We start from the raw sequence: 27,874 nt of genomic DNA, 5'->3' as shown, positions 1-27,874 counted from the left end.
ATAAACTGTCCGTGTGACGCTGAGAGTCACACTGACAGGAAGCTTATGAGGACCGGCCTCCGGCTGGTTCTCATAGGCTGCTGTGCATGGCAGACCCGGAGGCCGTTGTATGGCCTCCAGTTCTGCCTTATAACCGAATGCAGCACCCGCAATCGGTCCCCGGGAAAGTTTGTTGTAGCAACAAACTTTCCAGTTTGTTGTAGTAACAAACTTTCCAGTTCGTTGCTACAACACACTTTCCCTGCGATCACATGACTGGGACCTGAACTAATCAGGTCCTGAGCATATCTCCAGGACCAGAGGCAGGTGATAACAGAGCGATCCGGGTGTCAGCGCTACTCTGAGACACCCGGATCGTGCTTTTAACACCCACCGTGAATTCACGTCGGCACTGCACAGAGCCCAGCAAGCGCCGACGTGAATATACAGTGGGCGGTCGGGAAGCGGTTAAGAATTGTCTCAAGGACCGTATCCAGAGAGTTGTGATCAATGATTCCTACTTTGAATGGTCCCCGGTTATAAGTGGTGTACCCCAGGGTTCAGTGCTGGGACCACTATTATCCAACTTATTTATTAATGATATAGAGGATGGGATTAATAGCACTATTTCTATTTTTGCAGATGACACTAAGCTATGTAATATAGTTCAGACTATGGAAGATGTTCGTGAATTGCAAGCGGATTTAAATAAACTGAGTGTTTGGGCGTCCACTTGGCAAATTAAGTTTAATGTAGATAAATGTAAAGTTATGCATCTGGGTACCAACAACCTGCATGCATCATATGTCCTAGGGGGAGCTACACTGGGGGAGTCACTAGTTGAGAAGGATCTGGGTGAACTTGTAAATCATAAACTAAATAACAGCATGCAATGTCAATCAGCTGCTTCAAAGCCCAGGAAGATATTGTCGTGTATTAAAAGATTCATGGACTCGCGGGACACGGATATAATATTAGCACATTACAAAGCATTAGTGCGGCCTCATCTAGAATATGCAGTCCAGTGTCTTTTTCAACTGTACAAACTATGTAACTATGTAACTATGTAACATCAAAAAAAGTGCATACTGAGCTGCAAGACTTCGGTAGGCAAACCCACCTTTGTCAAGGATAGATAGATAGATAGATAGATAGATAGATAGATAGATAGATAGATAGATAGATAGATAGATAGATAGATAGATAGATAGATAGATAGATAGATAGATAGATAGATAGATATGGGTAAGATAGAAGGTTGAAATATTTTTTAGAATATACATATTTTCCACACATTCGATAGAGACTTATGGGAAAAGCATGATTAAGAAAAGATTTGGTCAGTAGTTTAGTATATTATTATGTTCCGTATACACCTCAGGGTCATTTCCGTACATTTTTCCACATGAATGACTACATACATTGTATTTGATGGATGCTGCATACCATTGCCCCTGAGCAAGTGCGCCCAATGCTGGTTGTTATTTCCTTCATGACTAAATCAGTCACAAACATTCAATTATGGAGAAACAATTCTTAAAATAGAATCTATGAAGTTGCCATACAATATACGTATGCACATAGAACTGTAGATGTATACTACAAATGTGGAAGACTTTCCGATAAGGGGGCTTATGTATAATTAAAGGGGATCTCTAAAAGAGACCATGCTATTGTTTCCGTTGAAAAAAATCAATGGTAATGCAGACAGAAGCTATGGTTTCCATTTGGCTTTCTATCAATCTGTTCCTCTGACGGAATGGATGAACGGAAACCCCAAACGGAACCCAACGCTGATGTGAATGATGCCTTAGACAGTAAACTTAGACCAGGCAGTCAGAAAATGCACCAAATTTATCAACATGACACACGCCGTATGATAAATTTGGTGCATCTTGCTTGACACTTTTCTATTCCTTAGACCACTTATTAGTTGGCTTTGTGTACACCAGATTTTTCCTCTAAAATTTTAGCTAATTTTTGGCGCTCAGTGTTGCATCTTAAGCCACACCCCTTCTGAATGCCAAAACCCAAGGTTCATCTTCCATTGCTCTATGGTCCAGTTCTGATACTCAGGTGTCCACTTTAGACACTTTCTGTGGCAGACAGGGGTCAGCATGGGCACTCTGCCCAGTCTCCAGCCCCATATAAAGCAAACTGCGATGCTCTGGGTGTTCTGACACTTTTCTAACATAAAGAGCAGTACAATTTTTACCAATTTGTACTACAGTAGTTCTGCGGGATCGGATCAGACGGGCTAGCCTTCACTCCCCAACGGGCATCGATGAGCCTTGGGCGTCCGTGACCCTCTCAATGGTTCACCGATTGTCCCTCCTTGGACCACTTTTGGCAGGAACTAACCACTGCATAATGGGAACACCCCACAAGAAAGCCCATTTTGAAGATGATCTGACTCAGTCGTCTAGACATCACAATTTGGCCCTTTTCACAATCGTTCAGTTCCTTACACTTGCCCATTGTTTCTGCTTCCAACATCAACTTCAAGAACTGACTGTTCACTTGCTGCCTAATATATCCCACCACTCGTCCGGCGCAATTGTAACCAGATCATCAATGTTATTCACTTAATCCGTCAGTGGTTTTAACGTTATGGCTGATCGGTATGGAAATATATATATATATATATATACACTCCTTCTTACCCCGCTGAAGAATCTTTACTGCGACCTGTGATTGCAGTAGATCACGTGATGTATTGATATGTTCCATGAAGTTGAAGCAATGTACAAACATAATAAGATATAATAAAGAGCAGAGTTGTTATTTCCCCAAAGTTTTACCTCCAAATTATTATTTTTCTTCATTTATTTAGTTGATTCCCACACTTTGAGCCACAACATAATGATATTTGAGTCAGAATGAGCTTCTCTGGGAATGTAATAATTATTACCTTAGCCCGTAGCAGGATATGTCTCTAAACTCGCCGTAAATACGATGAGATTATTTATTGAAAACGCTTTGAAGTTTTCCTGAATTTCAACCATGAAAAACATCCTTTCACAGTTAAAATGAAAAAGACACCGACCACTTCCCATTCGTAATTATTGTGACAGCGCTAAATGACTTTGTTGGCCTCCGCTACATGAATCTAATAACAAATTATTATTTGTTAGAAAGGAATTGATTTACAAGAGAATCTGCCGTAACCTTATGTTATTGTGATGTGTCTTGAATTGTAGCTTGTTTTTCTTATTAACCCCTTGCCACCGCAGTCATTTTTATTTTTGTTTTTTCCTTCTCGCCTTCCAAAAGCCATAACTTTTTTATTTTTCCATCGACATAGCCCTACGAGGGTTTTTCTGCAGGGACAAGTTGTCGTTTTTTAATGACACCATTTATTGTGTCATATAATGTACCGGGAAACTGGAATAAAATTGGTTGTTTTTGGTGCTATTTTTACGACATTCACTGTGCAGGAAAAAAAAAACACATGTTAAGGTTATTCTGTGGGTCAATGCGATTACAGCCATACCAAATTGCTATATATTTTTTATGACGTACTAAGTTAAAGGGGTTTTCCCTTGAGAGACATTTATGACATATCCACAGGATATGTCATAAATTTCAGATAGATACAAGTCCCACCTCTAGGACCCGCACCTATCTCTAGAACAGGGCCCCCTAAACCCCGTTCTAGCTTTGTCTGATCTCTTGACTCACGGCCACTTCCTGAGCTATGCTGTTTCTGTAACTACTATTCTTTTCTATGGGACTTACGAAAACAGCGTAGCTCAGCGAGCTATGCTGTTTTCGTAACGCACGACCATATAACCCTTTTCATGTGTTTTTGCAACACAGAGCGGCAGAACGGGGTTTAGAGGGCACCGTTCTGGAGATAGATGCGGGTCCCAGAGGTGGGACCCGCATCTATCTGACATTTATTACATATCCTGTGGATACCCTTTAAACGTATAAAAAAAATATATAATAATTTTGTGTCCCAATATTTTCAGACCCATAACGTTTTATTTTTCTGTCGATTGAACAGTGTGAGGACTTGTTTTTTGCGGAGCGAGCCTCCGTTTTTATGAGTATCAATACCATTAGTACAATTTTGGGGTACGTATAACTATTCAATCAGTTTATATTTCATTTTTTTGGTCGAGCGAAGGTGATTAAAAATAGAAATTCTGGCTTTTTATTTTTTTATTTTACAGCGGTAATATAATGTTATATTAGAATATTTAGATTTTTTTACTTCTGCGGCAAAACCAATTTTTTTACATTACTTAAAGGGAACCTGTCACCAGCATTTTAGCTATACCTGGTGAAAGTGGGTGAAAAATCATTGTCCTCTAAGCTATAAATATGTTCTAAGTAAGCTCTGTAGCTTTAGTATTCAGTTTTTCAGTGGTCCCACGTCGTATGCAAATGAGCAGAAAAGAGTCAAATCTTCATCTGAAAAGAGTCAAGTTTTCATTCCTCCAGCGTCTCAGAGTGGACTCCACCTCCTTCTTTTTGATTGACAGCTCCTTAGCCAGTCAGGGCCGGATAGGTGGTGGCAGCTGTGGGCGGGGTTAAGAAGCTGCATCCCAGAGGGTAAAATAATTACCATAAAAGGCGGGAAAAGTTTAAACGACTATATTTACTGACAGAGGAGGACTTCAGGAAAGAAGAGAACAGGAACGAACTCTGGACAGCTGCGGCTATTGAGGGGTCCGGCGAGTTTAACAGGTAAGATGTTGATGACAGGATCCCTTTAAGAGAAAAAGTTTTTTTTGTTTTTTTTTTACTTTTAATATTTTTAAATGTTTTATACAATAATATAAACTTGATTGAAATGTTTTTTTTAAAAAAAATTGTCCCCTTAGGGGACTTGAACAACCAATCGTTTGATCAAGGATACAATATCTAACAGCTCTTTCTAACGGTCAATAGCAGCATCTAAGTGGTTAGATGGCCAGGATCAGAGTTATCTCCGATCCCGGCCATTACAGTTAAGTATCAGCTGTAACATACAGCCAGCACCCGCTGAGTATGGAGCGGGCTCAGCCATTTTATTTTTAATTCTTTTTTTTTTCTTCAAATTGACCCGCCAAATAAAGTTAACATATTGTTTTTAACGCACGACGAACACCGTAAAAACAAAACCCAAAAAACAATGGAGGAATCACTATTTTTTTCATTTTCTACCCCACAAATAATTTTTTTACCTTATCCTAGTACATTATATAGTGCAATAAATGGTGCCGTGAAAATCTACAACAAAATTAATAAAGAATGAAAAACGGTTGCGGAGGGAAGGGGTTAAATTAATATCCACAGTAGAACAATGAGGAACTAATCAAATTTAGAGAAAGGAAAATATGAAAGAGCCGGGGTTCAATATCACATAAAACAATTCACAGTATCACGGGCTGTAATATCCCATGTTACATTGCTTCAATGCTGGTAATAGTTACAGAGAAGGATCATGCCATTAAAGCACCAGCGAGCCTATAATACACCAGGATTTATATCAAAGAATTACTTTACTGGTACTGAAGTTTAAGAAACAAGAAGATGTATCAAAGAATCAGCGAAGCGTGTTTTTCTATAGATACTGAATGTCATTTTCATTTGAATAGGATGTCTTATGCAAACTTTTTAAAGGACCATGACACCAGTAATTCTTGGTGATTTGCTAAGTCATGTTCACAGAGCCTGTGCAGAGGTACACGGAGTCCTTACAGATCCATATTATGCAGCCAAAGGCACTTGTGGCCTTACGGTGGCTCAGGTGGACACTATATCTCCGAGAGTAAATCTGTGGAATTATGTTGTTCAAAAGTGTTTTCCTTTTAAGTGAATGTCCAACCTCGATCATTTTTGATCAAAAAAGGTTAAAAATTATTTTTGCGTTCAAAGCTCTGTTTTTCTCTGTTATTTCCTTGCATAGACTTAGGGGGGAATTAATCAACCTTTCTACGGCAGTAGAAATGCTGTAAGAGCGCCAAAAACAATTGCAATTTGTGTTAAGAATTTTGAGTTTTGAGTTTTTACGCCACTTTTGTAAAACGGTGGCATGGCTTTCCAAAAGAGGGCAGGGCCACAGCGGTCAGACAAATTTAATATAATTTACGCAAAAAAAACTGGCATAAATTAGAACAGAAATCTATGCCATGTCCTAGATGGCATTGATTTTACTCTGTGGGGTGGAGTAAGGTAGAGGCTCATGCCGGGCCATGCATTTTGCCTCCCATCAGACTACCCCCCTCCTCTTCCCCATCCACTTCTTCATCCCCATCGGATAATTAAAGAAAATGTATGCTCCACTCCTAAAAATTTATTTATGTTCACCTCACCACTTCTCTTCGCTTCCCCCCTCCGGATCCACTCAATCTTCCTCAGCATGCTGCGTCTCATGCAATGTACTGACGTCAGGATGTTGCATGTGAATAATAATTGACGCTACTTGATGTCAGGACCTTGTATGAGCCGCGCCATGCTGAGGGAGGCTGAGCGGATCCGGAGGGGGGAAGCAAAGAGAAGTGGTGAGGCGAGCATAGATTTTTATTTTTTCGTTAGGGATGGGAGGGGGGGCAATTGTGGCACATCACCAGCAAAAAAATGCAACAGATTTTTAAATAAATCTGTCGCATTTGACTTCAGCGGAGCAAAAATCTAAGGCAGGTGGATGAAACGCCAGTCTTAGGCCTCATTCACACGACAGGGTCCGAGTGTCGGCCGGGAAAATCGTCCGTTTTTGGCCGATTTTCCCGGCCGGTTTGCATCCGGTTTGCATCCGTTCCGATTCCATTCTGGGCCGAGTTGCCGTTTTTACCGGCCGATTTGGACCCGATTTGCATCCGTTTTTTTCCCTGTCCGTTTTAAAATCGGATGAATTTCATTTAAATTTGTTGCCACAGCCCCCCTGGTAGGTAATGCCACCCAGCCCCCTATAGGTGATGCCACCCAGCCCCCTGTTGGTGATGCCACACAGCCCCCTGTAGGTGATGCCACCCAGCCCCCTGCAGGCGATACCACCCAGCCCCCTGCAGGCGATGCCACCCAGCCCCCTGCAGGTAATGCCACCCAGCCCCTGTAGGTAATGCCACCCAGTCCCCTGTAGGTAATGCCACCCAGTCCCCTGTAGGTAATGCCACCAAGTCCCCTGTAGGTAATGCCACCAAGTCCCCTGTAGGTAATGCCACCAAGTCCCCTGTAGGTGATGCCACCAAGCCCCCTGTAGGTGATGCCACCAAGCCCCCTGTAGGTGATGCCACCAAGCCCCTGTAGGACGATGCCACACAGCCACCTGTAGGCGATGCCACACAGCCACCTGTAGGTGATGCCACCCTTCCCCCTGTAGGCGATGCCACCCTGTCCCTGTAGGTGATGCCACCCTGCCCCTGTAGGCGATGCCACCCTGCCCCCTGTAGGCGATGCCACCCTGCCCCCTGCAGGCGATGCCACCCAGCCCCCTGTAGGTGATGCCACCCACCCTGCCCCCTGTAGGTGATGCCACCCTGCCCCCTGTAGGTGATGCCACCCTGCCCCTTGTAGGTGATGCCACCCTGCCTCCTGTAGGTGATGCCACCCTGCCCCCTGTAGGTGATGCCACCCTGCCCCATGTAGGTGATGCCACCCTGCCCCCTGCAGGTGATGCCACCCAGCCCCCTGTAGGTGATGCCACCCACCCTGCCCCCTGTAGGTGATGCCACCCTGCCCCCTGTAGGTGATGCCACCCTGCCCCCTGTAGGTGATGTCACACAGCCCCCTGTAGGTGATGCCACACAGCCCCCTGTAGGTTGCACCCATCCCCCCCCCCTTCCAGGAGAAGTCACTGACTTCAATGTCCATATATGGACAGTGTAGTCACTGACTTCTCCTGAAGAGGAATTCCCTGCCACAGGTCGGGAATTCCGCTTCAGAAGTGAGTGACGTCATTGTGTCCATATATAAGGATAGTGTAGTCACTCACTTCTCCTGTAGCGGAATCCCCGGCCATAGAGTCGGGGATTCCGCTGCAGAAGTGCGTGACTTCGCTGTGTCCATATATGGACAGTGTAGTCACGCACTTCTCCTGTAGCGGCATCCCCGGCCATAGAGTCGGGGATTCCGCTGCAGAAGTGCGTAACTTCGCTGTGTCCATATATGAACAGTGTAGTCACGCACTTCTCCTGTAGCGGCATCCCCGGCAATAGAGTCGGGGATTCCGCTGCAGAAGTGAGTGACTTCGCTGTGTCCATATATGGACAGTGTAGTCACTCACTTCTCCTGTAGCGGAATCCCCAATCCCCGGCCAGGGATTGGGGATTCCGACTCCTACAGGGAGCAAAAAAAGGCCCCCTTTTTCCCGGCCGTCAAAAAATCGGTTATCTGAATAGCCCCATTAGGGGTCTATTATTCCTAATGCAGCCGGGTGTCGGCCGATTTATGAACGGCCGGCACCCGGCCGGGAAACCCTGTCGTGTGAATCCCGCCTTAGGAAATCATGTTCCATAGAGTTAAACAATAAAATGATTGCTGCCTGCAACCACCCCTAGAGGGAGCTTAGGAGTTTACAGCATACTGTATTTACCTTGAACTCAACTATATAACAGTATGCAGTGAACTCCTCAGCTCCCTCTAGTGGTGACTGCAAGCTAGAATTTTTTTTTATTTTGAGTATTTTTTAACAGTGTGTGAAACACCAAAAAAACTAGACTTATATTCAAATAAGACAATGATGTACCCAATCACGTTTTTATAAAAAAAATTTGGAAGGAAAATTGGAAAGACAGAAAGCAAGAATGTAGGAAGGAACGGTGAAGGAATAAAAAACAGCAAATTCAGAAATTACTTAAAAAATTTAGTAACAACTAGAAGGCAGGTCATGGGTGTTTGAAAGAAAAAAGAGGAGAGCAGTTAGCCAGAGAATCCTTATATTAACTGAGAGAAGTCCTGCAGTTGTGATCAGCCATATATCAAGTAATTTTGTCTTCCAAAAATACTATTACACCTTCAAGGCCTGGAATATTTTTTACACTTTTGAATAGTTTTTTTTAAAAGGGGATGGAATGAGATTTCCAATTTACAGCAATAATCCTTTTTGCAGCAGAAAAAAAAAATGTCAGTAGTTTATGTTGCTTTTTAGAAACATTCAAAATCAGGGCATTCAAGGGGACAAGCTGATATGGAGATTCAGTTAGACCTGGATCCATCTTTCCACATGTTTCCAATGTATTTTAGTAACTGGGGAAAGTCCACAAAATGTGACACAGGGAGCCGACTTCTCCGCAGCCGTGGAGATTACATTGGGAGGGGGACATTTTTGCTAGTCTGATAGTAGTTCAATACCATCTGGCTACAGGCAGCTAAAATGTCAGGTTTAAAATCTTTGTGTATGCAGAGTATTTGGAGAAACAAAGCCCTAACTGCTATAAAGATATACTAAGAATCAATCGAGACAGAATTTTTTAAGATAACAATAAGATGATGATAAAAGGTGAAAATATATATTAAAAAGAGAGTATTTTTATATTATACACAACCGATCTGGGGTAAACATCAGCTAAATGTATCTTCAACCTCTTCCCAACTGTAATGTCCGTGGCTGCTGGCTGTCAGCTCCAATCCCCCAGCCTCCTCCTCAGGAGACGCCAGCGCCCACTTCCACTCACCAGATCCCATAGGGTGCGCGCGCACGCTCCTGTCCGCTCTTAAAGGGGCAGTGTGCGTACCGGACTTTTGATGAACTTTGACCCGTGAGTACCCATGACTATAAGAGGGGTCCAGCCCCCACTTCTATGCCTGAGTGTTGTTGATGTTTCCTAGTTTGTCTATGTGATGGCCTCCTAGTGTGTTCCTGTTTCCTGTTTCATGTTCCTGTACCTGTTCCAGTTCCTGTTCCTGTTCCTTGCATTCCATACCATCCTGGTCGAGCACTGTGCTGTGCCAAAGCCGTGTCATGCTGTATTCCACGTCTGACCTGCTTTACCTCGCCTGAAGTCTACCTGCTGCCTAGTCCAAGCCGAGCCTGCCCTGCTGCTGTCTGAGCTGCCACAGGCACCGATACGAACTATAGACATTCACCTTCGCCCTGCTGGCCATCTGCCTTACTGCCAAGGCGGTCCGGCCCAGTGGGTCCACAGATCCTTCGTGACAGTACGCTCAGGCCATGAACCCCGCTGGTCGATTCAAGACTATGACGACGTCTCGAGGGATGCGAGCGGATATGCTAGACCTCTGGTCTCGACAGGACCAACTCCTCCAGGCGTTGAACATTCTTGCACGTCGGCAGGAGGCACAAGCTGCTGTTCCTCCTACTACACCTCCTGGCAATGTTGATCCTCAGACTACACCTCTTGGCAGTGTTGACCCACGTGTTTCTTTGCCACTTCCTGACCGCTATGATGGAGAAGCAAATACCTGTCATGGATTTCTGAATCAGTGTCATATCCACTTCAGCCTGTATAATAGGACATTTTCATCTGACGGCGCAAGGGTCGCTTTCATTATCTCCCTTCTCACTGGCAAGGCTCTTGCATGGGCGAACCCTATCTGGGAGAGACAAGGACCAGAGACCCGTGACTGCCCAGCCATCCTCCGGACTTTTCGCATGGTGTTTGAGGAGCCTGGATGGGTCTCATCTGCAGCGGCCTCTTTGGTTAACCTACGCCCAGGAGACACCTCCATGAGTGAGTACGCCATCCACTTCCGCACCCTGGCGGGAGAGCTGTTATGGAACAATGAGGCTCTGGTGGCTGCCTTCTGGCATGGACTGGCTCCTAAAATTAACGACGAACTTGCCGCTCGGGATCTGCCGTCTACCCTGGATGACCTCATCCTTCTGTCTGCCCGGATTGATATAGGGATCCAAGAAAGCCTCCAAGAGGTTCGACGGGAGGGAGCCCTTCCCAGTCTGGCTCCTACTTTGCAGCAACCCCTGCTGTCCACAGATGTCGATCCTCCTAAGGAGTCGGTGATAATGGACCAGTGTAAGTTATCCACCCAGGAGAGACAACGCAGACACAAGTCTAGACCCTGTATTTTTTGCGGCCTCGGTGGCCATCTCGTGCGCCTGTGTCCCCAAAGATCCCAGAACTTAGGGTTGCTAGGAGTGACAACCTTGGGTAAAAATGTATTTCCGTCTAGATTGTCAATACCTGTGACCATAGTGTCCGGTGAAAGAACGCATCAGGTCTCTGCGTATCTGGACTCTGGATCCGCTGCTAATTTAATCCGTAGAGAACTGGTGGACCTTCTGCAATTACCCACCACCCCTTTGGAGAACCCGTTGGCAGTTTCTTCAGTAAATGGACTACCTCTGCCAGACCCAGTTATAGCTCTGACCAAGCCGCTGAGGCTCCAAGTGGAAGCCCTTCACTCCGAACTTCTGCCTTTCTATGTGCTATCCAAAGCTGTTAACCCTGTGTTGCTGGGCCTACCTTGGCTCCGACTGCATGCCCCAGTCCTGGACTGGAATTCTGGAGAAGTTCTCCAGTGGGGCCCTGAGTGTCAAGGCCGTTGCCTGGTGCAGATTGGTTCGGCTCAGCCTTCGCTGTCTCGGTCATTAGCAGGATTGCCGAGTCATTATGCTGCATTTTCGGACATCCTCAGCAAGAGGGAGGTGGAGACTTTGCCTCCACATCAGGTGTATGACTGCCCTATCGAGCTGATTCCAGGTGCATCCCTTCCCCGTGGTAGGGTATATTCTCTCTCCTTGCCAGAGACTATGTCCAAGTCCGCTTATGTGAAAGAGAACTTGGAGAGGGGCTTCATACGAAAGTCTTCCTCCCCTGCAGGAGCCGGGTTCTTCTTTGTCAAAAAGAAAGTTTGCTCTCTTCGTCCTTGTATCGACTACCGAGGTCTCAACCAAATCACGGTGAAAAATAAGTATCTGTTGCCACTGATCTCTGAACTGGTATACGTGGTGCCAAGATTTTTTCTAAGCTGGACCGGCGTGGGGCTTACAACCTAATTCGGATTCGCCAGGGTAATGAATGGAAGACTGCATTTAACACCCGTGATGGACACTATGAGTATCTAGTAATACCCTTCGGCCTGTGTAATGCTCCTGCGGTCTTCCAGGAGTTTGTTAATGACATTTTCTGTGACCTCCTCTATGTTTGTGTAGTAGTCTACCTTGATGACATCTCGATTTTTTCTCAAGATCCTATGACGCACCAGAGACATCTCCATCAAGTTCTGCTACGGTTAATGGAGAATCGTCTGTATGCCAAGTTGGAGAAGTGCATTTTTGACAGAGATGCTCTACCCTTCCTGGGCTACATCGTCTCGAATCGAGGTCTTGAGATGGATCCTGAGAAGGTAAAGTCTGTTCTGGAATGGCCACGTCCTCAAGGCTTGAGGGCCATACATTGCGTTTTGGGATTCGCTAATTTTTACAGGCAGTTTATTCCAAACTTCTCCTTGCTGAGTTCTCCCATCTCTAACCTCACTAAGAAGGGTATGAACGCCAAGGTGTGGACTCCCAAAGCAGAGTCCGCATTCAATAGCCTGAAGAGTGCCTTCACGTCAGCCTCTATCCTCCATCATCCGGATGGCTCTCTGCAGTTCTCATTGGAGGTGGACGCATCCTCTGTTGGTGCTGGTGCACTCCTGTTCCAGAGAGGTCCCAAGGGCAAGTCAAGGGTATGTGGATATTTCTCTAAGCTCTACTCTTCCGCAGAACGCAACTACTCGATTGGGGATCGGGAGTTACTGGCCATCAAATTGGCCCAGGAAGAGTGGAGACATCTACTAGTGGGTGCAGCTCATCCGATCCTAATTTTTACAGACCACAAGAATCTGACCTACATCCAGACGGCCCAACGGCTGAACCCTCGTCAGGCCAGGTGGTCACGGTTCTTTACAAGGTTCCAGTTTGAGTTCCATTATCGCCCGGTCGACAAGAATGTGAGGGCTGATGCCTTGTCCTGGTCTTTCGAGATGGAAGACACCTTGGAGCGTCCACAGAATATTATTGACCCGTCTTGCATTATCTTTGTCTATACCCTGCAAGTTGGGGACATTTTTCCAGGGAGGACTTTTGTGCGCCTGGCTGATCGGGAAAGAAACCTCCGCTGGGGACACTCATCTAGACTGACAGGTCACACGGGGGTCCGTAAGACCCGGGATATGATTGCTCGTCAATTCTGGTGGCCCACGCTGCCCAAGGACATTATGGACTTTGTTTCTTCCTGTTCTGTATGACCTGCTTGTCTGTTCCAGCCATTGCCTTTGCCCAATGCTCCCTGGCAACATATAGCTATGGACTTTATTACGGACCTGCCTCTCTCTGACCGGTCTTCCTTCTGCTCCTCAGTTGGCCAAGCTGTTCATCCAACACATATTTTGCCTGCACAGCTTGCCGCAGCATATTTTGTCTGATCGGGGGGTTCACACCAGCGAGTCCACAAGGAATACACCGTTCTTCATTGTTTACGGCCAGCACCCACAAATTCCTCTCCTGGTGCCCGATACTTCCGAGGTTCCAGCGGCTGACTCCGCTTTTAGAGACTTCCTACAGATCTGGCAGCAGACTCGATCCTCCATCCTAATGGCAGTCGACCGCATGAAATGGAAGGCTGACACAAGGAGAAGAGAACCTCCTCAGTTTCTTCCTGGCATGAGGGTCTGGCTGTCTTCCAGGAATATCCGACTAAGGGTGCCATCATGCAAATTTGCTCCCAGGTTCCTCGGACCCTTCGAGATCCTACAGCAGATCAACGCTGTCGCCTACAAGCTTCGGCTGCCTCCTACCCTCAAGATCCCCAACTCCTTCCATGTCTCCCTCCTGAAGCCAGTCTTTCTGAACCACTACACCAAGACTCCTAGCCCTGTGACTGCCTCCAGCGGCCCTTCAGACACCTTTGACGTTCAGGAGATCCTGGACACCAAAAAAGTGAGAGGAAAGACCTTTTATTTGGTGGATTGGAGGGGGTTTGGTCCTGAAGAAAGGTCTTGGGAGCCAGAGGAGAACCTCAATGCTCCTACTCTTCTGAAGAAGTTTCTCTCTCGCTCTGGTCCCAAGAAGAGGGGGCGTAAGAGGGGGGATACTGTAATGTCCGTGGCTGCGGGCTGTCAGCTCCAATCCCCTCCTGACAGCAAGAACCACGAGTCGGCAAGCTCTGGCCCCAGCCTCCTCCTCAGGAGACGCCAGCGCCCGCTTCCACTCACCTCAGCCGTATCCCGTAGGGTGTGCGCGCACGCTCATACCCGCTCTTAAAGGTGCAGCACGCATACTAGACTTTTGATGAACTTTGACCCGTGAGCACCTTGGACTATAAAAGGGGTCCAGCCCCGTGCTTCTATGCCTGAGCGTTGTTGATGTTTCCTAGTTTGTCTATGTGATGGCCTCCTAGTGTGTTCCTGTTTCCTGTTCCTGTATCTGTTCCAGTACCTGTTCCTGTTTCTTGCATTCCATACCATCCTGGTCGAGCACTGTGTTGTGCCAAAGTCGTGTGGTGCTGTATTCCACGTCTGACCTGCTTCACCTCGCCTGACGTCTACCTAGTCCAAACCGAGCCTGCCCTGCTGCTGTCTGAGCTGCCACAGGTACCTATACAAACTATAGACATTCACCTGCGCCCTGTTGGCCAGCTGCTTTACCGCCAAGGCGGTACGGCCCAGTGGGTCCACAGACCCTTCGTGACACCAACATTTATTTGTAAAGTTACATCATAGCGGGAAGAGTGAGTATGAATTTGGCTCAAGGTGAGTATGGAGCCCGCTCCATACACAGCGGGTGTCGGCTGTATGTGACACCTCGCTACAACAGCTGGTATCAGAGGTAATTACAATCCCAACCGTTGAACCACTTAGATGTCACTGTCAATAGCGACCACAGCATCAAAGCAATTAGAAAGAGAAAGGTGAACCCCTCCGTCATTTTATCAGCCCCCACTAAAATGTGATCGCGCAGTGCCGAGGGTTATCTTGACAGCCTGGAGACCTAATGAAGTACCCCAGTTCTGCCATCTTCATGCTCCTATGACACTCTGCCAAAGTCAGGGGTTAATAGGAGCCGGTATAAAACACAATATACTGCAATATAAATACAACTTATAAAAAAAAAAATCTAATTTTTTATTTTATATACAAAAAACTGTTACATAATAACATTATTTAACCTGCACGGTAAACGCCGGAATTGCTGTTTTTGGTCATTTTGCCTCCATCAAAAAAGGAAATAATAAGTGATCTAAAAGATGCATGTACCCTTGAATGGTACCAATAAAAAATACAGATCATCCGGCAAAAACTAGTCCTCACACCGCTTTATCGACGGAGAAATTAAAAAGTTATGGGTCTTAGAATATACATAGCGAGACAAAATACTTTTTTTTTTAACATTTAGTTTTTACTGTGTAAAAGTAGTTAAATATAATAAAAACTATATCAATTTAATATCTCCGTAATCGTATTGACCTGCAGAATAAAGTTAGCATGTAATTTTTACTGCACGGTGAAAACAAAACCTAAAAAACTATGGAGGAATCACCGTTTTTTCCCATTCCACTCTACAAAGATTTGTTCTTTGTAACACGTCCTGCAAAAAACAAACCCACCTACTGCAATGAAAAAATACAAATGTTTTTGGAAGGTGAGGGGAAAAATATAAAACAAAAAAATAAAAAATTCCTGCGGCGGCAAGGGGTTAAAGGGGTTTTCCGAGCTATTTATAAAATTGCCCAGGGATAGGAGGGATGGCAAAAAAAAAAAGAGCCGTTGCACAATTCACGGATCAATGTCGTTCCAGTGCTGCCGCTTCCGTCCTTCCTCGTTGCTATGTATTGACATAGCTGCAGCGATTATGTGCTTGTACATCCACTTGATCGCTGCAGCCAATCGCAGGCCTCAGTGGGTATACGGCACAGGATTGCGTAGACCAGCGATTAGCTGCAGCGATCACGTGGGTATACGGGCACATCATCGCTGCAGTTAGGTCAATACACAGTGGCGGGGAGGAACAGAGTGGCGGCACTAAAACGACTGGGATCTGTGGGGTGAGTATGTGCATCCCTCGTGCATTGGCCAATTTTTTTTAAAAAGCTTGGAGAACCCCTTAAAACTAGCTGGGGAAGTAAAGAAAGAGGGGGCATGTAATAGAACTTTTTAATGCTTGTCTGCAAATAACCTGAACACACACAATCATCATCATTCTGAAAAATACATGAATTTAGTAGGAAAATCACTTCTGATTCTTTTTCGGGTCATGATCTCAGCAAATTATTTATGCAGAACATCAACCTGTTCTCACATCAAGTAAATTACTTATCAGATATTTGTCATTGTGAAACGTCTGTCTGAAGTCAGGTGGGAATAGTGCTGAAACACGTAGAGCTGCTGCTAGATATTGTCACTATGGTATTACATCAGATCGAGAAATAAGAAAACACCAATGGGACATTTACGGGATTAAAATTCAGAGACCCTTCAACATTATCACATAAAGCAATATAACAGGATGACTCCTGTCTATATGTCCCATTAGGCCATATGGATGTCATAGTTACATAGTTACATAGTTACATAGTTAGTACGGCTGAAAAAAGACACATGTCCATCAAGTTCAACCAAGGGAAGGGAAAAGGGAAGGAAAAATTTCTACACATAGGAGCTAATATTTTTTTGTTCTAGGAAATTATCTAACCCTTTTTTAAAGCCATCTACTGTCCCTGCTGTGACCAGCTCCTGCGGTAGGCTATTCCATAGATTCACAGTTCTCACTGTAAAGAAGCCTTGTCGCCTCTGCAGCTTGAACCTTTGTTTCTCCAGACGGAGGGAGTGCCCCCTTGTTTTTTGAGGGGGTTTTACAAGGAACAGGATTTCACCATATTTTTTGTATGTGCCATTAATATATTTATATAAGTGAATCATGTCCCCCCTTAGTCGTCTTTTTTCAAGGCTAAATAGGTTTCATTCTTTAAATCTTTCCTCATAACTTAAATTCTCCATGCCCCTAATTAGCTTCGTTGCTCTTCTTTGTATTTTTTCCAACTCCAGGGCATCCTTTCTATGAACTGGAGCCCAGAACTGAACTGCATATTCTAGATGAGGCCTCACTAATGCTTTGTAAAGTGGTAATATTACATCCCTGTCCCGCGAGTCCATGCCTCTTTTAATACACGACAATATCCTGCTGGCCTTTGAAGCAGCTGATTGACACTGCATGCTGTTATTGAGTTTATGATTTACAAGTACACCCAGATCCTTCTCAACAAGTGAAATCCGCCAGTGTAGCTCCCCCTAGGACATATGATACATGCAGGTTGTTGGTACCCAGATGCATAACTTTACATTTATCTACATTAAACTTCATTTGCCAAGTGGACGCCCAAACACTTAGTTTGTTTAAATCTGCCTGCAATTCATGAACATCTTCCATAGACTGAACTATATTACATAGCTTGGTGTCATCTGCAAAAATAGAAATAGTGCTATTAATCCCATCCTCTATATCATTAATACAGGGTGGGCCATTTATATGGATACACCTGAATAAAATGGGAATGGTTGGTGATATTAGCTTCCTGTTTGTGGCACATTAGTATATGGGAGGGGGGAAACTTTTCAAGCTGGGTGTTGACCATGGTGGCCATTTTGAAGTCAGCCATTTTGTATCCAACTTTAGTTTTTTTAATGGGAAGAGGGTCATGTGACACATCAAACTTATCGAGAATTTCACAAGAAAAACAATGGTGTGCTTGGTTTTAACGTTACTTTATTCTTTCATGAGTTATTTACAAGTTTCTGACCACTGATAAAATGTGTTCAAAGTGCTGCCCATTGTGTTGGATTGTCAATGCAACCCTCTTCTCCCACTCTTCACACACTGATAGCAACACCGCAGAAGAAATGCTAGCACAGGCTTCCAGTATCCGTAGTTTCAGTTGCTGCACATCTCGTATCTTCACAGCATAGACAATTGCCTTCAGATGACCCCAAAGATAAAAGTCTAAGGGGGTCAGATCGGGAGGCATTTCTTCTGCGGTGTTGCTATCAGTGTGTAAAGAGTGGGAGAAGAGGGTTGCATTGACAATCCAACACAATGGGCAGCACTTTGAACACATTTTATAAGTGGTCAGAAACTTGTAAATAACTCATGAAAGAATAAAGTAACGTTAAAACCAAGCACACCATTGTTTTTCTTGTGAAATTCTTGATAAGTTTGATGTGTCACATGACCCTCTTCCCATTGAAAAAACTAAAGTTGGATACAAAATGGCCGACTTCAAAATGGCCACCATGGTCAACACCCAGCTTGAAAAGTTTCCCCCCTCCCATATACTAATGTGCCACAAACAGGAAGTTAATATCACCAACCATTCCCATTTTATTTATGTGTATCCATATAAATGGCCCACCCTGTAGATAGAGGTCTCCTGACAGAGCCGCAGTGGCTCTCGCTTTGGCAAACTCAGCCCGTCCATATGGCCATGCATCTGAATAGCCACTATGTAAAACTACATTTCCTAGCTGGCCGCAATCTCCCCTGGAAAAATCCGTTGTTCGCCATAGTGGCTCTCATTTGTAAGAGGTTGTTTATGATGGGACAACCTTTAAAGGTATATTCCCGTTTTAGATATCTATGACGTATCCATAGGATATGCCATAAATGTTTGGTAGGATGGCATTCCACCTCTGGGACCTTCAAGTCCCATGACTCCAGTAGCTGTTGTATGGTTCATTATATTTTTTTCTGCTCCTTCTCTTTATTCATCTCCGACCCTCGTGTTAAAAAGAAACCATTAAAATTAGTATTGACAGAAATTGGAGAGAGGAAGATCCCCCACGAGTTCCAGAATGGTTGAGTGAGATAAATATCATCAATTCATATAAGAAAATAAGATGATTCAGAAAATCTGGGAAACTTGGACATGTTTCGTTGCTTCAGCAAACTTGAATATATTCTCTTGATGGTTTAGATAAGTTTAATAATATTGAGATTTTTACGACTGGCAACACAATTTGGAATCTAATTTAACTATTCGTTCAGCAGAGAAACTCTATTAATGTCTATTGTGTACTGTTTACTGTTTTTATTGTTTCTATTGAGTGTATTAATTTCCCCTTCCCTTTTTCCTCAATGTATGTATCCCTATCACTACCCAAATTCCAAATGTACCCTTGTTATTACCCAAATTTCAAAAATAAATAATTTATTTAAAAAATATAAAATATCGTCTATACATATTTTTTTATATTTCATTGAAGAATTTTCATGTTTTTTTTTTTTTAGATAATTTCAGCTCTGTTCTCCAGCAAGAACGCCAAAGGGAAAAATGGGAGAGGACGCATTTGAAAACCAGAAGAATTTCTATGCGGTCGGTCAGCAAAGAACGATGGGTGGAAACTCTGGTGGTTGCTGACACCAAAATGATTGAATATCACGGAAGTGAGAGTGTAGAATCGTACATCTTTACTGTCATGAATATGGTATGTTCTGTAGATAGATAGATAGATAGATAGATAGATAGATAGATAGATAGATAGATAGATAGATAGATAGATAGATAGATAGATAGATAGATAGATAGATAGATAGATAGATAGATAGATAGATAGATAGATAGATAGATAGATATGAGAAAGAAAGAAATAGATATATCAGAATTTAGTTTTATAGTTTCTTTGTTTCAATCAGGTTATTTACGCTACAAACCTCACTATAATATATGTCTGTTTTGAAAACTCATGTTTATATATCATATTGGGTGAGTCAGAGTTAATAGAGAAGGTCCCTGAACCAGGACCCTCATTGTTAGCTGGAGCAGAGACTGGCTACAAGGAGTGTGTCTTACTCTGGAATCTCCATGTCAATGCATTACACTGACAGGTGACTGATTTTAATAGGCACACGTGCCGTTCAGATGTGGCGGAATTTTTCCGCTGCAAATGTTGGTGCAGATTTGGCGCAATTACGCAATGAATCTGCAACAACATTTGCATATTTGACAGGTAATTCAGACGTTTCAGATATCACAGAGGACTTGCCCCAGATTTCAGTTTTTGCATTGCAAAGGCTGAAATCCGCAGTGAAATTTTGCTTCTTCTCCGCAATGTAATGAGCATGCTGCGGAGGGAAAATTCTGCTCTGCAGCCTAATTTCCGCACAGTTATTTTCTGCAACGTCTGAACTAACCTTCCTAAAAACGTATAGAAAGAAATGAAAAAAAACGGCCGCTGGAGAATACCACTGCGGACTGTCCACAGCGGAATTCCAAAGCAATTCCGCCACGTGTGAATGTGCCCTAATTCTTAATTTGTCCTGTGGCGGTGCTGCAGGGGAAATTAACACTTGTGGCCAGGTTCCCCCATAGATTACAGATCACTCCTTTGTCACATTAGGTGACAGGTTGTTGTCACGGACAGCACCCTGAACCCATTAATTTCAATGCGGCCACGCACACTTCCGTTGTTTTAACGAAACCGTGCGGCCGTTCTGTCAAAAGTAGGGCAGGTTCTACTCCTGCCCATTTTTGACGGAACAATCTCGGCCTTCTCATTGAATTTGGTCAGTGAAACACCGGGCTGCACACGGAAGCCATCCGTGTGCAGCCCGTGTGTGACGGGACCATCAATAACGGCCTTTAAACGGCCGACGGAAGTGTGCATGAGGCCTTATTATTATAATTATTATTAATGCTACTATTATTATTATTACTATTATTATTACTACTTTATTTTTATTATTATTATTACTTTATTATTATTATTATCATTATTATTATTATTATTATCACTACTTGTAACGACGGGGGTAGGGAAACGAACAAGTAAGCCCTAATCTACCCGCCACTCTGTCCCTGCCTACTTGCAACGACCCGCCCTAGGCGACGGGGTACAACTGGGCGGCGGTCCCTATGCTCAGTAAGTGCACGAGACAAACATACAAGGGAATACACAGCAAAGGGAAAGGGGCATTTGCCCACGGCAACACCGTGAGCAACCAGAGTGGTGAACGAGCCAAGTCAAACCAGGAGAGCACGAGGTACCAAACGCAGAGCAGAAGAGTAGTCAGTAAGCCAGGGTCAGTATGGAGCAGGATCAAATAGTAGGAGCTGTAGCTGGGCCAGGAAACCACACGGAAAGAATCACAAGCAAGGAGGAACAGGAAAGGCAGGTATAAATAGACAGAGGGTGGGAGCTAGCTGAGTCTGGCCAGGCTGCGATAGGCTCTCCCACTCCTAAGCCTGCCAGCCTGAGTGGTGGAAGCTGGAGTCAGTCTCAGAGACATAGACTCAGGTGAAGACTGATTACCTATGGGCGTTAACCCCGAAGCTGTGCTTGGCAGATCCTTTACACTACTACTATTATTACTATTATAATTATTATTACTTCTACTATTATTATTACTATTATTATTATTATTACTTTATTATTATTATTACTACTACTACTATTATTATTAGTACTATTATTATTATTATTATTATTATTATTATTATTACTGCTACTATTATTATTACTATTATTATTATTATTATTATTATTACTGTTATTATTACTATTACTAATATTATTATTATTACTATTATTATTATTTACATGACTTAACTATTTAATACTGTTCTTTTAAATGACCATAAATAAATGTACTCATGTTTCTTTCTTTCCATGCTTGCTGGTTTGATGACACATGTGCTGCTATGTTCCTCTTCTGGATTATCATGGGTCACTAATCTCCGTCTCATTATTTCTCAGGTATATGGATTGTTCCATGATCCAAGTATTGGAAATGCAATTCACATAAAAGTGGTGCGGGTGATTTTGCTTGAAGAAGAAGAGGTAAATCACCACATTGTACCATTTTATTTTTGTAAATATTTACAGTATAATTTCCTCAATCCATCCTTAACCCTTTCAGTGCTGCAAGTTGCCTTCCTACCTCCTACACTGGCAGTATCCAGGCACTGCTGTAAATCAGTGGTGGATTAAGTAGACTATAGGCCCTGGGCTGTTAACCAAACTTGGGCCCCCCTCCTCTACTGCCGCCCTGCCACGCCGTAACTATTAATAATACTACCTTTTTGTGCAAGCATTAACAAATGGATGTTACGATTCCCCTTTTCAAAGGGCTGTGTCCCTACATACTGACAATCTCCAACCATCGCTGACAGTATCACACTGTGCAGGGACACATCCTCCTGACAAGGGGAATGATAACATGCATTTGTCTATCAGTCCTGGACTGCACAAAGACTTTTTGTGAAACAGAAGGATTTCCTATAATAAACATGTCAGGAGTGGTGACAGATTCTTTATAAATCTAGTGACTTACAGGTGACGACTTCTCATATTCCAGTAACTTTTTTCCTCTTTTCATCTCCATCCGGTCCAGACTTCATGACGACTCCTCCTGGCCATGACCCATTTCTGCGGAATTTGCCACTCAGATGTCTTCTGCTCCTCACTTTTCCAACATTTCCACACCTATAAACGAAGATAAAATTATCATTGTGCCACACACTGTGCCTCTAAATATAATAGCACCATACACTGCGCCCCTGAATATAATTGTGTCTAACACTGTAAAGTAAAGCACCACATGCACAAAGGCCCCTGTAGATAGTCCCACACACAGCCCCCTGTAGATAGCGTCACATACACAGCCCCTGTAGATAGCGACACACACACAGCTCCTGTAGATAGTGCCACACACCACCTATAGATAGCGCCACACACACCCCCTGTAGACAGCCTCACACACAGCCCTACCTATATATAGCGCCACACAGCCCCCATGTAGAGAGAATCACACACCCCCTGTAGATAGCACCACACAAACACCCCCATGTAGATAGCATCACACACAGCCCCCTATAGATAGCGCCAGACACAACCCCCCGTAGATAACGCCGCACACAACCTCCTATAGATAGCGTCACACACATCCCACTGTAGATAGCGCCACACACACTCTCCTGTAGATAGTGCCACACACAGCCCCCTGTAGATAGCGCTACACACAGCCTCCTGTAGATAGCGCCACACGCAGCCCCTTGTAGATAGCGTCACATGCAGCCCCCTGTAGATTTCGCCACATGCAGCCCCCTGTAGGTAGTTTCATACACAGCCCCCTGTAGATAGCGCCATATGCAGCCCCCTGTAGATAGCGCCATACGCAGCCTCCTGTAGATAGCACCATACGTAGCACCCTGTAGATAGCGCCACACGCAGCCCCATGTAGATAGCGACACACGCAGCCCCCTGTAGATAGCAGATCTTGCATTTGCATTTTTCGCCGCGGAAAAATAGTGATTCTGCCGCAAATTACACAACAAAAAAATCTTATACTTACCCAGAATTCTGTGTTTCTTCATCCAGACATTTCATCCCATGTGACTGCTGTAGCCAATCACAGGTTTATGCAGTCATATGGGATGAAACATCATCCCAGGAGGCCGGGCCTGCGGGACGGCAGAGAGACGCGTCGCCGTGGCTACATAGGTATCAAACTTTTTTTTATTGTTTTTCAGACGGAATTCCCTGCGGTGCCCACTGTGGATACGCTGTGTATCCGCCCTATGTGAACATACCCTAAATATTATAGATTGTATGAACCCTCTTCCCTGTGTAGTTAAATCCATATAAGAATGCTATGTTTATAAATAGTAATGCAGTAAGCACTTTTTCAAATGAAATCGATGAGTATAAATTTATATTGCACACACTTTTTTAATACTGCATTCAGCACTTTTTTATATATATCAATAAAGAAAACACAGAATATAAAATAATTTGGTTTGAAACATAAAGAAGAGTAAAAAAGGTAAAAAATAAAGTGTATGTGTTCCAAAGTGAACAATATGGCGAGTCAACAGGGAGTTTACTTGGGACTGCCCGTGGATTGATGACATATGGCATTCGATCTAGAATTATCAGCTTTTGGTGTAACTACCTGAAAGTTTAGAGACTGTGTTTCGTTTGACGTAGTCCTAATAGTAGAATTGGTTGCAAAGTTTGTAGAGACGCGTGAGGTTGTCGCACTGAATTCAGTTTGTATGAATGAGCTGATGGTGAAATCTCATTGGTTATCACCCGATCACGTAATGGGCTTGGAGGCAACTGTTCTAATCTGCCTATTATTCCTGGAGCCGTAGGTGAAAAGACTATATCCTTCATCACTTTGCATTGTATGAACTTTGGTTGAGCGCAACAGTTGTTCTTTAAAATTGTGACTTGCTAGAGCAGGGGGCCTCAACTGGCGGACTGCGGTTTCAACACGGATCGTGGAGGCCAGTTGTCCGGACCAGTGGCGTCGCCAGACAACTGCCACACTCAGTTGTGTCTGCATCATTAGGACGCAAATACAATTGAATACTATGGAAGAACAGAGTGCTACCAGCTTCCTGCTCTGCCATTCAGACTATAAGACGCTGGGACAAGATTCCTGTGTGGGCCGGCGCGATGACATCACTGCAAGGGTCCCATCTCATAGGCTTCAGGCCTAGCGTGGCTGAGGAGGCCTGCTGTGGAGCTCCGTTCGATGTGGGAATGGGGCTAGGTGGGTAGAAGTTTTTTTATTTGTTTAAGGGGCACTATCTACAATATCAGGGGGTGTTTAGAACTATTTACAAGGGGGCTGTGGCACTATCTACAAGAGGGGGGTGTGGCACTATGTACAAGGGGGGTATGGCACTATCAACAAGTGGGGTGTTTGGCACTTTCTACAGGGGGCTGTGTGGCACTATCTACAGGGGGCTGTGTGGCACTATCTACAAGGAAGGGTGTGTGGCACTATATACAAGGGGTGTTTGTGACACTATCTACTGTGGGGTGGTGTTGTGGCATAAGCCTCGGATTTCTGCTGCAGATTCAACGGTCGGAATGACCTATGTCAAATCTGATCCCTATAAATATAGCCTTACTGTTGGTGTTCAGCTCGGACCCTCACCTGACGACAGACCCACGTAAGTGGACCTTCACTAAAAATAGTTGAGTGCCCCTGTGCTAGAGGAATAAGGAAACGTTCTTTAAATTCATTGCTGCACCCAGGATCTGGTTTGTTTGTAGATGGACTAAAAAAAAATTCTCCTTTGTATTTTATTTTTCCAGCGATGGAGTGGTGTGGGGGCTTGTTTTTTGGGGGCGAGCTGTCGTTTTTATTGGTACCATTTTTTGATACTTACGACTTTTCGATCACTTTCCCATTACATTATTTTTGGGAGCAAAGGCAACCAATAAACAGCAATTCCAGCATTTTTTATTTCTTTATGGCGTTTACCCTACAGCTAAATAATTTTACATTGTAAAAGTTTGGACTTTTACGGAAGCAGCAATACCACTTATGTTAAATTTTCTTCTTTTTTTTACATTACTTTAGGGGGAAAATGGGAAAAGGATTTTGTTTTTATATATTTTTTATTTTTTTGTACATTACTAAAAAGTTTATTTAACTATTTTAGCATTTTCTTTTAGTCTCCCCAGGGGACTTGAACAAGCGATCGTTAGATTGCAAGTATAAAACACTATTATACTTATGTATTCCAGTATATTGGGATTTTTACCGCCTCCTATTAAGCCCTACCTCTGGCCGGGCTTAAAGAGGCTCTGTCACCAGATTTTGCAACCCCTATCTGCTATTGCAGCAGATCGGCGCTGCAATGTAGATTACAGTAACGTTTTTATTTTTAAAAAACGAGCATTTTTGGCCAAGTTATGGCCATTTTCGTATTTATGCAAATGAGGCTTGCAAAAGTACAACTGGGCGTGTTTAAAGTAAAAGTCCAAGTGGGCGTGTATTATGTGCGTACATCGGGCGTGTTTACTACTTTTACTAGCTGGGCTTTCTGATGAGAAGTATCATCCACTTCTCTTCACAACGCCCAGCTTCTGGCAGTGCAGATCTGTGACGTCACTCACAGGTCCTGCATCGTGTCGGCACCAGAGGCTACAGATGATTCTGCAGCAGCATCCGCATTTGCAGGTAAGTAGCTACATGGACTTACCTGCAAACGCCGATGCTGCTGCAGAATCATCTGTAGCCTCTGGTGCCGACACGATGCAGGACCTGTGAGTGACGTCACAGATCTGCACTGCCAGAAGCTGGGCGTTCTGAAGAGAAGTGGATGATACTTCTCATCAGAAAGCCCAGCTAGTAAAAGTAGTAAACACGCCCCGATGTACGCACATAATACACGCCCACTTGTACTTTTACTTTTCAACACGCCCAGTTGTACTTTTGCAAGCCTCATTTGCATAAATACGAAAATGGTCATAACTTGGCCAAAAATGCTCGTTTTTTAAAAATAAAAACGTTACTGTAATCTACATTGCAGCGCCTATCTGCTGCAATAGCAGATAGGGGTTGCAAAATCTGGTGACAGAGCCTCTTTAAAGAGGCTCTGTCACCAGATTTTGCAACCCCTATCTCCTATTGCAGCAGATCGGCGCTACAATGTAGATAAGAGTAACGTTTTTTTGTTTTTTTTTTAAACGAGCATTTTTGGCCAAGTTTTGACCATTTTTATATTTATGCAAATGAGGCCTTCTAAAGTACAACTGGGCGTGTTTAAAGTTATGTACAAGTGGGCGTTTCTTGTGTATGTACATCTGGGCGTTTTTACTTCTTTTACTAGCTGGGCGTTGTGACTAAAAGTGTATGATGCTGACGAATCAGCATCATCCACTTCTCTTCGTTACCACCCAGCTTCTGGCAGTGCACAGACACACAGTGTGTTCTCGAGAGATCACCCTGTGACGTCACTTCCCCAGGTCCTGCATCATGTCGGACGAGCGAGGACACATCGGCACCAGAGGCTACAGTTGATTCTGCAGCAGCATCGGCGTTTGCAGGTAAGTCGATGTAGCTACTTACCTGCAAACGCTGATGCTGCTGCTGAATCAACTGTAGCCTCTGGTGCCGATGTGTCCTCGCTCGTCCGACACGATGCAGGACCTGGGGAAGTGACGTCACAGGGTGATCTCTCGAGAACACGCTGTGTGTCTGTGCACTGCCAGAAGCTGGGCGTTCTGAAGAGAAGTGGATGATGCCGATTCGTCAGCATCATACACTTCTAGTCACAACGCCCAGCTAGTAAAAGAAGTAAAAACGCCCAGATGTACATACACAAGACACGCCCACTTGTACATAACTTTAAACACGCCCAGTTGTACTTTAGAAAGCCTCATTTACATAAATATAAAAATGGTCATAACTTGGCCAAAAATGCTCGTTTAAAAAAAAAACAAAAACGTTACTGTAATCTACATTGCAGAGCCGATCTGCTGCAATAGGAGATAGGGGTTGCAAAATATGGTGACAGAGCCTCTTTAATAGAAACAGAAAGATGGCAGACTTGGGGGCTTTTATTACACCCCCAGGCTGCCATGATAATCATCAATGCCCCGCGATCTGCTTCCATGTTGATACATACCCAGTCATTGTGTCCTATGCATGATTATGGCATAGTGGGCGATAACGCCATAATGGGTGGTCATTTTTATGCATACATTCGCTTTTTACAACCCATTCCTAAGAACACATTAATTCGTTTACGATTTGCACTTTGCATCTATGCATGTATGACTTTATTCAAAGCGCCTCATTTAGCATCAGTCTTCATCACTTTAGTCATTATAGTTATTACAGGATCCATCCTGATTTGTTTCTTTCTTCTCACTAATTTCTACGGGTGATGAATTAAAAAAAAATGTTTTTAGCATGTAAAGTGTATGTGTGAAAAGTTTTACAATTAACACATGATGATCATTTATGCCCTAAGGATCTAGTTGATTAAACCTATATTGGAGGTATCCAAAGCATTTGGCACACACTGTTTTAGGTTTGATGTGTTTTGCGGTTGTTACCTTACCCGTGTAACATGTTAGATATTTATTGCAAGTGATCTATTTCCAGCATTTTGTTCTTTTAATGTTGATGATTATGGTTATGGCTAACAGTTAATGAAAACCCAAAATTTAGTCTCTCAGAAAATTAGAATATTGGGTAAAAGTTGAA

General features: G+C 43.8%; 1 protein-coding gene across 1 annotated transcript in view; it reads left to right on the top strand.

Moving 5' to 3' along the window:
• ADAMTS12 (ADAM metallopeptidase with thrombospondin type 1 motif 12) overlaps positions 1-27,874 on the top strand; it is a 574,502-nt gene that overhangs the window by 307,271 nt on the left and 239,357 nt on the right. The window contains exons 5-6 of the mRNA XM_075847593.1: positions 19,151-19,347; positions 21,616-21,699. Coding sequence (XP_075703708.1) covers positions 19,151-19,347; positions 21,616-21,699 — 281 coding nt within the window. The remainder of the gene's footprint in view (positions 1-19,150; positions 19,348-21,615; positions 21,700-27,874) is intronic.

This window comes from Rhinoderma darwinii, chromosome 1 (genome assembly GCF_050947455.1).
Source record: "Rhinoderma darwinii isolate aRhiDar2 chromosome 1, aRhiDar2.hap1, whole genome shotgun sequence".
Taxonomy (NCBI): domain Eukaryota; kingdom Metazoa; phylum Chordata; class Amphibia; order Anura; family Rhinodermatidae; genus Rhinoderma; species Rhinoderma darwinii.
Note: the sequence above shows the minus strand (reverse complement) of the source record. Positions and strands in the feature narration are given on the sequence as shown.